The sequence below is a fragment of the Cornus florida genome, unplaced genomic scaffold (assembly GCF_030987335.1).
Source record: "Cornus florida cultivar Cherokee Brave unplaced genomic scaffold, ASM3098733v1 CherokeeBrave_3.0.0_Hap2_Chr08, whole genome shotgun sequence".
Lineage (NCBI taxonomy): Eukaryota > Viridiplantae > Streptophyta > Magnoliopsida > Cornales > Cornaceae > Cornus > Cornus florida.
This window is the reverse complement of record NW_026775578.1, coordinates 3,818,065-3,833,756: the sequence shown is the minus strand read 5'-3', so window position 1 is coordinate 3,833,756 and position 15,692 is coordinate 3,818,065. Positions and strand designations below refer to the sequence as shown.

The 15,692-nt window shown below is 32.0% G+C and overlaps 1 protein-coding gene and 1 long non-coding RNA gene across 2 annotated transcripts; both read right to left on the bottom strand.

Annotated features, from left to right (window-relative positions):
• Positions 1-5,091: 5,091 nt before the first annotated feature.
• On the bottom strand, positions 5,092-9,877 carry LOC132268965 (uncharacterized). The gene is made up of 5 exons (XM_059769909.1): positions 9,542-9,877; positions 9,342-9,437; positions 6,663-6,766; positions 6,434-6,570; positions 5,092-5,379 (listed from the first exon to the last, which is right to left on the bottom strand). The coding sequence occupies exons 1-5, from the start codon at positions 9,599-9,601 to the stop codon at positions 5,297-5,299; spliced, it is 480 nt and encodes a 159-aa protein (XP_059625892.1). The 5' UTR covers positions 9,602-9,877; the 3' UTR covers positions 5,092-5,296.
• Positions 7,667-9,335, bottom strand: LOC132268966 (uncharacterized). The gene is made up of 2 exons (XR_009469399.1): positions 7,926-9,335; positions 7,667-7,890 (listed from the first exon to the last, which is right to left on the bottom strand). It is a non-coding gene; the product is annotated as an uncharacterized LOC132268966 (long non-coding RNA).
• Positions 9,878-15,692: the final 5,815 nt, after the last annotated feature.

The following is a 15,692-nucleotide window of genomic DNA, read 5'->3' as shown; positions in this document are numbered from 1 at the left end:
ACAAGCTCTCTTTACCAAGCCTCTAAAAACCAATAAACAGATCATCTCTACTAAAATCATCCCAAATAAAGCTTTAACTTTAATAAACGATGCTACTAATATATATAAATACCTATATATATTACAATAATCCTATCTATTAATAGGTTCATTTAAAGTGTTAAAACTATTCATCCACGATTAATTATTAATCATACCTAGACCAAATCCATCATTTATAATTTTCTTATAAAATAAACTACACTGACCTTAATTCCATCCTAAACAGTAATTTAACCATTTAAGTAATAAATTACAATTAAAGGAATAATCCAAAATTTAAGCTTTGACAAATCATCCATGTCTCCACCAATATTATTTTATTAGTATATATAAAATAATACACTAACATGTAACCACTAGATTATTCTAATTTAAGAATATCTAATTCTAATCTAATCTTATACCTACCGTACACATAAATGAATTTTAATCATCTAATACACATAACAATTTAATTATGCTATAGCAATTCAACCATGTCATTATGAATATATTTATCTATATATATTGGCAACTCAACCATGCCTCCTTAAGTATATATATTTATACTTTTAATTAGCAATTCATTCATACTTTCCATGTATGTATTTTATCCATACAAATAATAAGGCAATATATTTAAGCCTTTGGCAACTTATCCATGCCTACAATTCAACCATGTACCAACCTTAACCTTAATTAATAAGTTAAATCATACATATACATCTTATGCATATAATAAGCATATCCGTAATTAATACCCAACCTATTCAGATATACCAAATAAGACTAATAATATTAATTATCTTAAATAATACACATATATTATATAATATACATGCGTATAATACATTCCATACTATATATACATATGTATATGTATATATATATATAAATACTTTCTTCCATCCTAATCGCAAGTTAAATAAACTATATATACCCATATATAATTATATATATATATATATATATATTCATTCTCTTCCATAATAAATCATTAATTTATTATATTTACACAAACTAAAGGCTACTAAATATCTTAGTAACACTCTACAACTTCTAGAAAATCAAGAACACCTCAAAACTTATTCTAAGACCTCTCCGGACTTCACATGACCTTTCCGAGACACCAAACACATTCCTACGCGCCCCTACACTCTCCTAAACACCCTGCACGCGCTTCCACACCTTTTTCTACATGCGCACGCGCTCCCACACGACTTCACACGCACAGGAGAGTGAGCACACGCTCACACGCGCTGAGACGAGCTTCCACGCGCACGTACGTGCCGCCACGCGCTGCCACGCGCGCTGGCTGTTTCTCTTGCTGACGCGGTGCACTCCTATTGGTTGGTTGTATCGTGTCCCTGCAGGTGTGCTGCACCGAATCAATCCGTCATCTTCAATGGTCCAGATCCGCGGTGTATCATCTCTCCCTGCACCTCACTACACCGAATCAATCCATGATCATCAGGACCATCCTAAGGTCCTGATTTAAGCGCATTGAAGAGCCATACGCCTTGCTGCACCGAATCCTAGCCCTTTATTTGGGTGCGCCGATTTGAAGCCTCGGTATTTTATATAAACAGTGTATATATTTTATACAAAATATACAAAATAAACTCTAAAATAAAATATTGTAATTCCAGAAAATTTTCATAAAATTCCAGAAAATTCTAGAAAAATTCCAAAAGCTTAATTTAATTATTTTTGGAAAAATATGAACACGTATAATTATATTAAGATCTTTTTAATTTAATTAACCATGCTAAACTAACTCAAGAACAAACTATAAAAATTACAGAAAATAAAACCTTATTAATACAACCTCTCATACAAAACTAAATTATCATAACAATACCTATCTATATTCACATGTTTAAATCAATCACTTTGCAACGAAAAACATGTTCATCTAATCCGATTAATAAATTATTTTTAATCAAACAAATAAAAATATAATCTTGATACTCAAGGTGATAAGTTTATGAATTCTAAGAGGAGAAGTAGAGAAGAACTTGCCTTTCTTTTCCAAATTCGGTCTCCTCTTTCTTTGATCCGGTCTCTTCTTCGTTAGCCCTTCTTCTTCTCTCTCTAACTCTCTTATTTTTCTAACGTAGAAAAACTCCTAACCCTAAAGTCTTATATGTCTATTTAAACACATAAAAAAAAAATCTAAATCATTTTCCCATTATGATTACCATAAAAAAAAAAATAATAATATTTATCTTTTAACTAATATATATACATACATATATTTTAATATAAATATATATATTACCTTTCATATATAACCATTAGTTAAATAAATTATATATACCTATATATATCAATATATATTTATATTGACATATATACCCCTCCACATGATTAAATATACCTATATATAACAATATATATTTGTATACACATGTAATTATATAGGTATAATTATTAAATATCCTCACAACCATGGGCATTTAATAATTAACCCAACAAAGCTTCCTTCAAGCCCAATACCACATCCTTTGGCCCAACCTCCCTTAAACCCAATCCAAATAATTTAAATGCATAAAATAACTAAATAAATAATACACACAAGCATAACTACACCCAAACCCAATAAACAATTCGCTCATTAGCATTTCGCAAATCAAACACTACAATTTTAACAAATAAAATTATAAAACATAATTCAATTAAAACAAGACAATATATCTACACACTTAATTAAATAAAACAAACCACAATTTATCTACACATTTAATTAAATAAAACGAATCATAAAAAAAAAAATCATTAAAAAAAAAATAATAATAATAAAATAAAAATAATTAATTTTAATTAATTAATCCTTTAAAAATATTGGGGTATTACATGGTGGCACGGTTGTAGAGCCCTCATCGATCCACCACCACCATTACCGATTGTAATCGAAACCTAATACCACCACAATCGCGACACCGATTACAGAGCCATAATCAAACCCACCACCACCATAATCGCGACACCTATTGCAGAGCCATAATCGAACCCACCACCACCACAATCGCGACACCGATTGCACAGCCCTAATCAAACCCACCACCATTGTAGTGTCTTAATCGAACCCACCACCACCATCATCGCCGATTCATTCCAATTTCTTCTTCGTCACTCGAGTTCGCCTGAATCAATGGAGTTTCAGTTCGCATGATCTTCTTCGTCACGATTTGGGTTGAGCTCTATTTTCTTCTTTGCTTCGCTGGAATCAATGGAACGTCTAACCCTTGCCCTTGGCCGATTAGCTTGCCTTCAATTCGGTCTAACCCAGATGCTTACATTTAAAGCATTGTTGTACAATACGGAACCGCCGGCTGAGGAGATAAGCTTGAGATTGAATATTGGAACCGCCGGCTGAGGAGATAAGCTTGAGATTGAATTTTAGAATCGCCGACTGAGGAGATAGGCTTGAGATTGAATATTGGAGATGGGTTTCAGTTTTGAAAAAGAAAAAGAGGAAGAGATGGTGCTTGGTGGGGGCGGTGAAGTGATGGTGCTTAGTGGTGGTGGGGTGTGTGTATATATATATATTTACAATTTTACACGCATATAACCCATATGTCACTTGCTATACAAACCCACTTTGGCGGTTATGATGACACTGTGGGTGGTGATGGTGGTGGAATAAGTGGTCTTGGTAGTGTTATTGGTGGAGGCGAGAGAGAAGAAGAAGAATGATAAATGTTATTGGGTACAAGGGTAATTTGTTATTTCTAGGTATTTTAATTTTTTAATAATATAATAATGAGGGTAGATAAGTAAATTTAATGCAAAATCTGACATTGGGGGGTCTTTGCAACCCTCAGGTTTAGTTGCAATTAGTCCAAACCTCAGGGGAAATGCATAAAATTTGATATATAATTTAAGATGCATAAAGTTATACTGGTACCATATTTTTTATTTTTAAAGAAAAGAGATTGGTTTAATTTTTTTAGATGAAATAATTAAGCATCTTAATTTTAAAATAAAAATGAAAAAGAAAAAAAAGTAATAACAAAATATAATTTATTTGAAATATATGTATTAGATCAAAAAATCATTTTAGACGTCTCCATTTTTAGGAAGTTAGGACATTTAAAAAAAAAAAAAAAAAAAAAGTGAACATATAAAGTTTTTTTTTTTTTTTTTTGGTTACTTTTTTTTTTTTTATGCATAAATTGTTCATGAGGGTAGATTGGTCAAATTTATTAAATTGTAAAGTTAAAAAAGTCTCCTAAACGGTCAAATGATAATTTGGTCAATTTCTCATGTAAAGGGGTGTCTTTGTCCATTTTTGAACTTTCAAGGGGTGTCTTGTCCAAAAAACAGATAAATTTTATCTGAGTGTCCTTTTGTTAAACCTTAGGCTTTACCCTAAATTTAACTTCTAAAATATAATTTGAGTGAATTTGAATTATTTTTCTCTCTAAACAAGGCTAAGTAAAAAATAGGTCGAAATTTCAATTTGACATCTATTTTTCAACTAGTGGGTCTTTCTCATTTTCATTCAAACATTCAATCTATATACATTTTAAAAAGTCTAGTGATATAATAAATACCTTGATTGAAGTAATTTCATTTAAAAATTTAATCTTTACTCGTTAAAATCAAAAGTAACTCGGATAAGTTTAATTCAAAACTCTTATTTTCTTTAAAATATTTATTAAATTATTCAGAAAAATTTATAAAAGACAATTTTTTAAAAACATACCTTTTTTCACAAAATTTTTTGAAAAACAATATTTAAAAACTGGCATCCAAGCAACTGTTTTTGTACAGTTCTTTGATTTTTAATTATCAAAAACCAGTAAACTGCCCTTAAAAAACATAACCAAACATCATTTGTTTTTTTTTTTTTTTTTTTTTTTTGAGAGAGACATATACCATTCACCCATTGGATTGAGACACTAAACTGCTTATAAACCCTTGCGGTAATAATAAATTTACTCATTTTTTATAGGAAAATTATATGACATTTTAAGAAAGGTTTTTATAAAAAAATAGGAGTTTCGAATTAACAGGCTTGCCATGATGCATTCATAACCTAGCTGCTTATCCTTTTGCCATAACTAATCAGAAAATCCTACTCACCGTTCAAGAACAAAGTTCAACATTTGTCTGGACTTTTACAATCCAAAAGTTTGTTGTTATTGGTCGGGCAAGAAGGAAAGGAAACAAATTTTTGGAATGCGAAAATCTCAATAATTCAGCCTGCATAAAACAACTGCCTGGTACTCAAACTGTATAAAATGAAACTAAACAAAGAAACGGTTGATTAAAGACTTGGCATTCCCTTCCCAGTTTTAGCATCGTATGTCTTCTCCAATACAAGATCCATTGGAGTATCCTTGGGTCCAGCTGCAAAAAGAAACAAAAACAAGGCACCACAAATTCTATAAGATCTTAAGTAATCATTTAATTTTTGATTGGGCAGTGTCCACATATATGACTACTGTTTAATTTCTAAATCAGGCAACCATTTTCATATATTAACAAGAATCTGTCCAATGAAAACAATACCTAAAAATTTCATGGGAACCAGGCTGGTTTAATGAAGTCATATCCCAAGGACTATATACTTTAAAAGAAAGGTACTAAATTTATTCTAGTTTCGATATCCTTAAGATTTTCTATCAAACCTTCAGACATAGCAGGGAAAAATTCAGAATGTCTATTCCCCCTACTTTTCATACTAAAGTAGAAATAATAACTAGGTTTCTCAAAAAACAGAACAAAGGCTTAAATGCTCTCATTAACAGAAGACGTGAATTGCAAATGCAAAATTGTGCAATTTGCAGTCCCGAAATCACAACATTCACTGGAACTGTAAAACTTCTGCAATAACCCATCTAGACAAATCAATGCCAACCAAAATGTAAAAATATACAAACAACACCGCAAATAAGAGCAATGATTTACTTAAACAAATAGGTAATTGGGTATCAAGATATTTATTTAGCACAACATCAATGAATGATGATGGCATATAACTTTCCTTGTTACCATGTGCATGTCTAATTTTTTCCCTCCCAAATAGATGCATGTCAGAGAGAGCATAAACATCACATCCTATGTCTCACACATCTATAATGCTTAAATATTTTCTTTCAATTGCAAAATGGATGCAACAACTAATGATAGATGCAAAAGGCCACTTACACATACTACAAACTTGCTTATTACGACGCAATTGCAGGAAAAATATACAAAATAATAATAATAATAAAAAATGTGCAAGAACACCACAAACTTAATTTATTATGACACAATTGCAGGAAAAAGAACACACACACACACAAAAAAAAAAAAGAAAAAGAAAAAGAAAAAAAGTTGCAGAACACAAGACTTCTATTATTACTAAAATTAATCATATGCATGTACACATAGATAGGTGATAAATATTAGAAAATACCAATTGTCGGCCTTGGTGTGGTCCTTATTTTTAGGATCTCAGGGCGAGGGATTATGGACCCTGATGCTCCCATACCGCGAGAAATTCTTACTTTGCTACCATCTTCTAGGCGCTTGGTTCCAATTTTACAAGGCTTCCTGCATCAGTAAACATTGATCATCACTCCCATGAAAAGATTAAATTAAAAAAAAAAAAAAATGCTATGTATAAGTATGGAATATATTTATACCCCGTGGCTGGGTCCAGAACCTGAACATTTGAGACATGAAGTGGGGCCTCAATTGTAAAAATCCCACCTTCATGACCTTGCCCTTGCTTGATATGTTTCTTCACCTGATAAGAGGTAAACCATGACAATATAACGTAATACTCTTTTGCCCAATAGATAAAATTGAATAACAGAATCCAATCATTCAAATTCATAGGGCGGAAAATAATATTACAGCAAATGAAAAAAATTAGGCTCAGAAAAAAGAATGAAGATTGAAAATTACCCAACAAGAGATCTATAGCAATATTTACCCCCCAAAAAATGGTCTATAGCAATTAAAAAAAAATACAGAAACAACTTTTGTCCCTTGTCTTTTGGTAGGATCCAACAAATCCATAGCAACTCCAAAACAAGCAAGTGCTAAAAAATGTCAACGGTTAAAACCACCAAGGATTCTTACAAGTTAACTGAAAATGACACCACAAACTTTTAACTTCATCTTGAGAAAGCTTTAAGAATAAAGTTATCACTGAACCCATCATGTTGCATGTCATAGTAACTTCCTACTTCCTAGTATCCCGTTCTACTACCATGAGACCCAAGCACCACCACTCCTTTCCCAGTAACACAAAATATTTTATAACTTACAATAGTAAACAAGGCAGTCCAGATACATTACCTCATCAATTCGTCGTAACAGGTTCAATGAGATCGTAGAAGTTTTCCAAGACGCAACATAAAAATACATAATTATATATATTATGGTACGTATGCGTGTTTTGATGTACATGCACATTCATAATATAATACATGAACGAAGCTTGGATGATCACAAAAATCCTAGGAAGCACGGACACTCCAAAATGGGTGAAGAATCCGTGTCCGACACGTGTCAGGCACGGACACGCGTCGGACACGCCAAAAAACGTGTCTGGAATTTTTTTATTTATTTTTATTTTTCGGACACGGCTCGGACACGCCACGGACACGGCTCAGACAGCTCAGACACGCTTTTCTGGAAATTTTTTTTTTTTTTTTTTTTTAATTTTTAATGCTGATATGTTAATTTTTTTTTTTTTAAATTTTTAATGCTGATATGTTCTATTTTTTGTTTTGTACTACCCTAAAGATGCTGATATATATATATATACTAACCTAAAGATGCCACAATTCGCCGTGTCCGTGTCCTAAAGATGCTGATATATATATATACTAACATATCAGTGATATATATATATATTCCAACCTAAACATATCAGTGATATATATATATATTCCAACCTAAACATATCAGTGTTTTTTTTAAAAAATTATTAATGCTGATATATATATATATATATATATACTATTCGCCGTATCCGTGTCCAAATTTTTTTGGATTTGCCGTGTCGCCGTGTCCTTGTCGTGTCGTATCCGTGTCCCGTATCCGTGTCCGTGTCCGTGCTTCTTAGCAAAAATCTATCTTTCAAGTGATACTGTTCATCACTACACCATACTGCACTTATATTCACCTGCTACCCAAATGGTACCATCTAACATACTTTTCATGTCCTTGAATATCCCAACTATAGAAGAATTAATGGAGATAGAATAAATCCCTCCGACCAAAAAAGACAATGTCCTTGAAGAAACCTGCTTCAGCCGAGGGATAGTAAGCCCTGCCCCCTGAAAAGTACACTAATCTTTCAAACTCCAAATGCAAAGGAAGGAGATCATTCCACACTTCACTAGCTCTCACCCACCAACAACCCCCACTCCAACTCCCCAACAAGACCATCACTAACCCTGTCATAGTCCAAGCAATCCCAAAAAAAAGGAAAGAAGGAGGTTCTACAATTCTCAGTCAACCCTACAATGTAACATAAGACAGCTAACTGACTTCTCTGCCCCACAACACCAATCAGCAATAATAAAAACTCGTATTTAATATAGAAAAGGTAGCATTCAAATCTAACACTAGGGGGGAAAAAGCCACCTAGAAGAAGGAGGGGCGCCGCGGGGGGGTGGTGGTGGTTTGGGGCGCACCATATTATCACAAAAGGAACTGATTTTTCCATCTGGGCCCTAATGTGGCAAAGATTTTGGGTCAAAAAGACTCATAAAAGCATTTCACGTAGAGTGCTTTTGTCTCTGTAATATTAAGATAAGCATGTCTAATGTTTGTGCACCTGAAAAAGAACTATGAATACAAACAATTATAAGTTCCAAAACCCCAATGATAAAATTAGAATAAGTAAGCTGATCATATATAACATCAAAGCACACATGAGATTAAGTAATTAACCAGAGTTGAAATGGTGACACGAGGATTTTCAGTGAGAATTTATGTGACTGACCCTGTATACATCTGTGGCCAAACCAAACCAGAACAACTTTGATGATTTTTGCTATTGATTCCCATGGTGACAAAATCAGAAAGTCTCTCTTTCAATAATAACTCAATTTTGCAACCGTGTTTTTGTGGAAATTAAATGATTTTGTTAGAGAGAGTGAAAATGATGTCAGCGGAAATAATAGGTATAATCCTAAGGTCTCCCCCAAATAAATAAATTTGTTCAACAATATCCTACATATTCTTGACAACTAGTTGTTCAAGAAGAACAATTACCGATCAATTGTTACAGAATATAATAATTAAATGAAAATATGTCCAAAAATGGTGGAAAATTGCATAGCGTACAAAAAGTGGTGTCTCACCAAATTTTTACCCTCAACAATAACACGATTTTGCGAGCGAATGACACGCTTGATAACACCAGACTCGCCTTTATCTTTACCCCTCATTATCATCACCTGCAAACAATAGAGATGTGGTAATAGAAGATTTTGTTGTGTTTATAAAATGAGTAGCAAGAATAGAGATATTGATTGAGAGAAACGGTCTTTCTTCCTCTTACATTATCTCCTCTGAGAATCTTCCAGTGTTGAATGAGTTTCTGAGCAGCTTTCCAACCCATTTCAAATAGAGCAGCGATAGAGAGAGGAACAGAGAGACGGGGAGAGATTCGACCGATGTGAGGAGATATGTAGATGGTATTGAGTGTACGATGGTGGTGTAGTTGACAGTGGTTGCGATACCACTGTGGTAGTGGTCGACGGTAGTTGCTATGCGTAGATGGGTGGTGTTATGGGGTTGAGGTGAGAAAGATTAGGGATTTTTTCGGTATGCTTGGATAAAAAACCTAAGATTCATGCTGAGGGGTAGGTGAGGTATATCATGAATTTTACACTAACCAATAGATTTTTTTTTTGTTTTTTTTCGGGAAGTTAGGTATATTGTATTGAAAATGAAAGGTATACAAGGCAAAGGCCCAAACAAAAACAGAGAAGGCTACCCATAGCCCACTCTATACCAGAAAAGGCAGGCCCAAGGCCAAGCCCAATCAAACAGCTGCCCTAAGACAAATATAGGCTAAAGAAGATTCTAGACTAACGTTGTCTCAGTCAGTTGTGTGCATCCGGTGTTTCCAAGCAAGAGGCCGAGCCTCCAACTTTCAATCCGGCTCCGGCGGTGGCCTGATAATGGACTGGGGAAGATCCCAGTCAAGGATGATTCTCCGAGCCGATGCTGAGTCTTTAATCCGCATGGAAAGCAGCCGCTGTTTCACCATGTCCATTGTTTGATTGATTGAGAGCGTCTTTGATTCTTGAAGGCGCGGCTGTTGCATTCATTCCAGATCTGGTTAATAGTATTGGACAAAACGATTTTGTTGATCGAATTTTGCAAGTTCCGAGAGCTCCAGTGCTGTGATGCCCAATTGACAAATCCGTCCCAGTTGAGATGAGCCACCCAAAATCTACATTTATGTTGCAGGAAGGACCAAATTGGCTTATGTGAAGAACAAGTGGTCGTGAGACTCTCGCTCGTTTGGCAGAGACGGCAAAGCCTAGATCCGTTGAAGGACTGCATACATCGACGGTCATAGGTGGAGAGGCGTCCTTGAACTGCAAGCCAAAACAAAATTTATTGAGTTTCAATATTTAATTGAAGACCTGAATAGAGGGTATATTAAATTTTGCATAGAATTATTTCATCCAAGAAACCCCCAAAACAAAATCTTCTAAATAGATAGCCAAACTTTTACGTCCGAATGTTTCCTCATCATATATAGAATTGCTGAATTTATAATGAGGGATGTGCCAGGCATCCTAAAAATATTTTCATGTTGCACACCATAAAAGAATTACTGTGGGTTTTTTTTTTTTTTTTTTTTTTTTTTTTTTTTAAAAACTTATTATATTACATGAATTTCTGGATTGAAAGAAGCCCCCTAGATAAAAGTCTTGTCAGACACCATTTGATTTCATAATGTTTGGCTTTTTTATTAATAGTAAATATTTTATTTAATCATTAAATCATCATAAATTAAGGTACCATAAAAGAACTAAATCTAGATGGGTACTTCTTTTTTTTTTTTTTTGCCCTTTATTATTTTTATTTTAAATTATGTGAGTGGGGAGTACCAAAAAAAAAAATTAAAAGTTAAAGCTAGGGTGTAAGACCTCCCATCACATCATTACAGGATCTGAAAAGGAATAGATGTATACAATCTTAATTCCCTGGATGTGAAAGGCTGTTTTTAATTTCGAATTCATAATCTTATGTTATAATAAAATAACAGCTTTAACTCAGGTATGTGAAAGGTTATTTTTCATTTTCAATGATCACTAACCAATAGAATTGAAACATATTTATGGATAAATTATAATCTGATACTTGGACAAATTAAGCAAATTTTACACGAATAAATCATTCAAGTCCCTAAAGTTTGGCACTGTGTGCTCATGATACCCCTAATAATGTTTTAAAATGACAACTTTGTGTTTTTCCTTGTATAATATTAGAAGTGTATTATTAATTTTTAATACTTATGTTGTGTTTGGTAGGAAGGAAAAGATGTTGAGAGAAAATAAGAAGAAATGAATGAATTTTATTTGTTCGGTAGAGATGATATAAAGAAAGAAAAGAAAATAATTTTACAAATTTTATTATAAAAATTTAAAATTAAAAATTATACTAAATTATATAAATTTTAAATTACAGTATTATCCTTATTAATTACATTATTATAAATATTATTGGATATAATGGTAAAAATAATTAAAATTTTCTCTTTCCTTTTCTATTAACAAACATAGTAATTTTGAAGTAAAAAAAAAAAAAAAAACCATAGTAATTTTGAACTTAAGCAATATCTTCCCTAAGATGTCTCATTCATCTATTATTGTCTCCCTTTCATTTAATTTTTTTCTTTCATACTGGACAGAGCATCAAAGTTACTTTTCTACTGCCCACAAATAGATTTAGAAGGCAACAAAGTAATAAACGCTGAATAATTATATGTAATTTACTCAAATCTCAGAGAATGTCGGTATAATTTATTCCAGTTTTAAAAAAAACTCATAAAACAAATAACAGTTTTTAAAAAACTCAACCAAGTATAATTTTTTGTACAATTTTTAATTTTCAATTTTCTTATAATAAAAAATTATTTTTATAGTTACAAACCAAACGGGCCCACTATTTTTCAATCTCCATCGTGATCTCCTATATAAATTTATGCTGCAAGCTCTTTATCTTGTTAATTCGTGTCCACCCAAAAGGAATAGTGAAAAAGAGATTGCAATGATCTAATAATTGGTATACAAGTAATATACCAATCATTTTTATTGCATTTTTTTGAAAAAAATACGTACAATGGCAGAGAAAAAGAGAGATGTGATATTCCTCCACATCTTTACAAACATCATGCAATTTATCATGCATCATCCTGAACGCTCTGTTTAATAATCAGCAAGATTTTGTAGTTGAGCTGCACCACATAGAAAATGAAGGTTGGAAAACAATATCAATATATAATTGAAGGCTGGCCATAAAAAATAAAAAGAAAAAGAAAAAGAAAAAAAAAAAGACACTTCAATTAAGTAAATTCATTTGTTGAGGAATATATTAAATTAGAATGGTTGACTTCCTGAGATTTCTCAAAATCAGACTTCCCAGATGGAAATTGATGCAAGCCTTTTTATTTATTCATATTTATTTTTTCCCGAATATTTAATGATCATGCTCTTTGTATTTTAAACTTACTGTTTATAAACTTAAAAAAATATTATTATTTTAAGTACTTTTTCTAACTTAGCTACAATGCATTTAAGTATTCACAATTGACATTACAACACCGAAAAACAAATAAAGAGGGTGTGGAGTAGAGCACCCACAACACAAACATTGCTTTAGTAATAAAACATACCGCCAAGCTCTTTTGTCCCGCAAATGGCGGAACATCTCATGTCACAGACGGGTCCCTTTTCATCGGGTTTGCACTCCTCCTTGCATTTGTTCATACAATTATCGAATTGAGGCGTCTTGGCTTGGGCCTCATGTACATGCATTACTGCAACAACAAGAATGGATATAAGAAACACTGCAACAAGTTTATTATTCGCCATTTTTAAACTGCATAGTCTCTGCCGCTGGCCTTCTCTATAATTTTGCAGTGTTTCCCTGAGACTTGGGTTGTTTCAGGAGATGGAAAAGGTTATGTATAGGGATGATGAACCTTAATTCATGGGGACAATTTGTGGTAAGCGTTGCTTTTGCGTAATATGGGATCCATTGTGATTCAACCAAATTGCTTCATTTCATATCTGTCATTAGGATTCAAGGGGGATAATGATGACCTATTCACCTTAATTTGACCATAAGCTACATTTGGTGTGTATACATATATATATATATATACACTTACCATATTCCCATTGTAGTAGTGTGTTTGATTGTAGATATTGGATGATTTTAACAATGTCCTACAAATTTGTATACACTTTTCCATGGTTTTTTTTTTTTTTTTTGGTTGTCAAAATCTTTCAAAAATTAGTTAGGGTCAAATTGTAAATTTTGGATTAACCAACTTGATCAAGACAGTATACTTTGTCTAAAGTAGGATGCTGTATAAAATGGAATGGAAAAATCATCCATAATTTAATATTGGCTACATACATGAAAAGATGAATTCATTTATTTTTGGATGATATAAAGACCGAATAATTAGGCAAAATAAAAGTCATGATTGTTGTATCAATCAAATACATCACTCATATTACAAACTTTTGCTTTGTTTTTCACTTACACATTAGCCGTTATTTGCACAATTCTGACACAATGTAAAATGACTTAAATATTATTTAATGACAAAAATATCTCTAAATATTTTATAAATTGTTTATTATGTTATATATATATGTTATCTTTTCGTCGGATTAGAGTATTGGCGAGTATGCGAGTGGTGGTGATAGGTAGGTTTAATAATGATGGTATAATGGTCATTTAAGTAACTTGGTATTTAAGAATAAATGGGATTAAAAAAATAAGGGTAAAATTGTTTATTTTTTATTTTATATTTTTAACTGAGACTGTAAAGAAAAAATAGATCTAAGCAGGGATAGAACTAGGAAATTGTGTGAAAGGGGGTAATAGTATAATTTTTTAATAATTTTAGTAGGGGCGGTTGTGTAATTTTATATATATCAGTGAGGGCAATTAAGTGGGGGCAATTGCCCCCACTGACTTGTACAAGTAATAATCATTTTTCAAATATATTTAAAAATAACATTTGACCAAATCTGAAAAGATTTTGATGAAATTAACCCTAAATAAAGTAGCCCTTCGTGTTTGACAACCTCACAACCCCAAAATAGCTTAATGAATGTCCACTAATGCAAGTGCTAGTAAGGTGTTGCTGCTGTAATAAATATATATATATATATATATATTTTGGTATAGCTGTCAAAAATTTACTATTATATTAAATGTGGATACCATTGCTTTTTTTTTTTTTTTTCGTCTAATTACCTTTTTATACACTTTGACAATATCCAACGGTTTGGTGTGCACAGTATAAAGTACTTTTCATAATTAAAGTATTTTTTAATATGTTAAACTAATTTTTTTTAAGATCTGATTCCAAATAAATTATTTTATTATTTTATTTTAATTTTAAGACACTAATTTCATAAAAAGAACATAATATCAGTAAACTAATTTTTTCTTAGCTCAAATTTAAAAACACCAATTCTATGCTATCTAACTTTATCAATGATTTTGTTTTCTTTCTTATTTTTGCATATAGGTCAATCAAGACTCAAATAATACCACATATATAAATGCATTGTTGAAGATATTTGGCAACCAAAAGTCACAGTTAATTTAGGAGTGTTCATTTGATCAGTCAATTCCGTCCTAACGAACATGATTAGTTTTTTCCTCCACCAATCTGCCTTCTCGGGTACTCACTCAGTTTAAAACTATTATGGGGTGGTTAAATGGTTTTGGGGCAAAAATTTGAGTTTGAATTGAAAACTCACATGGTTATGAAGCAGAACAGGGAAATGTCATCTTGCCCCCATTTATAATGATAAATTATAATTTTTTCTTATATTTTATTTATATTAAATAATATTAGGTGTATATATTTATGAAATTCTAATTTATTCTATTCCAACCACTAAATGTATTTTTGTATTATATTTTTTTTGAGAACTTCTATGTATTATTTTGATATTTTTACAATAATATTAACTCTCAAGTTTCAATTGAGAGGTTTAATTTTGTTTTTATCGGTATCTATATATATATATTTGTAGATTATTTTGGTAATTGGACGAGAATGAGAATGGCTTCCCCATCCCAAATCACCCCATTACCATCCCTGGCTTAAGAACCCATTGGGTCGGTTTTATTTGATTCGGTTCATGGAATAGGGTCTCAAAAAAGTTGACCCAATCCGAACCCTTGACATTTTGTTCGATTGTAGGTAGTGTTTACTCCAATGGAGAGAAACAATTGTTATCTTCAGAGTATGCTCGTTGAGAGACTGTTTTTCTTGTAAATTCTTATTCCATTTCTCTAACAAAATTATTCAAACTTCTTTTTTTTCTCGGTAAATAAAATTTTTCAACTTTTCCCCCAAAAAACTTATATTTCCATCAGTAAATTTGATCTTTTAACCTAATGTCTGAAATTACAATTATTCATGCTGTTTAATATGT

Excerpts from the sequence above, each read along its gene's own strand:
- LOC132268965 (XM_059769909.1), bottom strand. The coding sequence starts at position 9,601 with ATGGGTTGGAAAGCTGCTCAGAAACTCATTCAACACTGGAAGATTCTC. Across the intron at positions 6,767-9,341 it reads TTGTTGAGGGTAAAAATTTG|GTGAAGAAACATATCAAGCA; the intron begins GTGAGACACCAC and ends ACCTCTTATCAG. Across the intron at positions 5,380-6,433 it reads CACACCAAGGCCGACAATTG|CTGGACCCAAGGATACTCCA; the intron begins GTATTTTCTAAT and ends TTCTTTTTGCAG.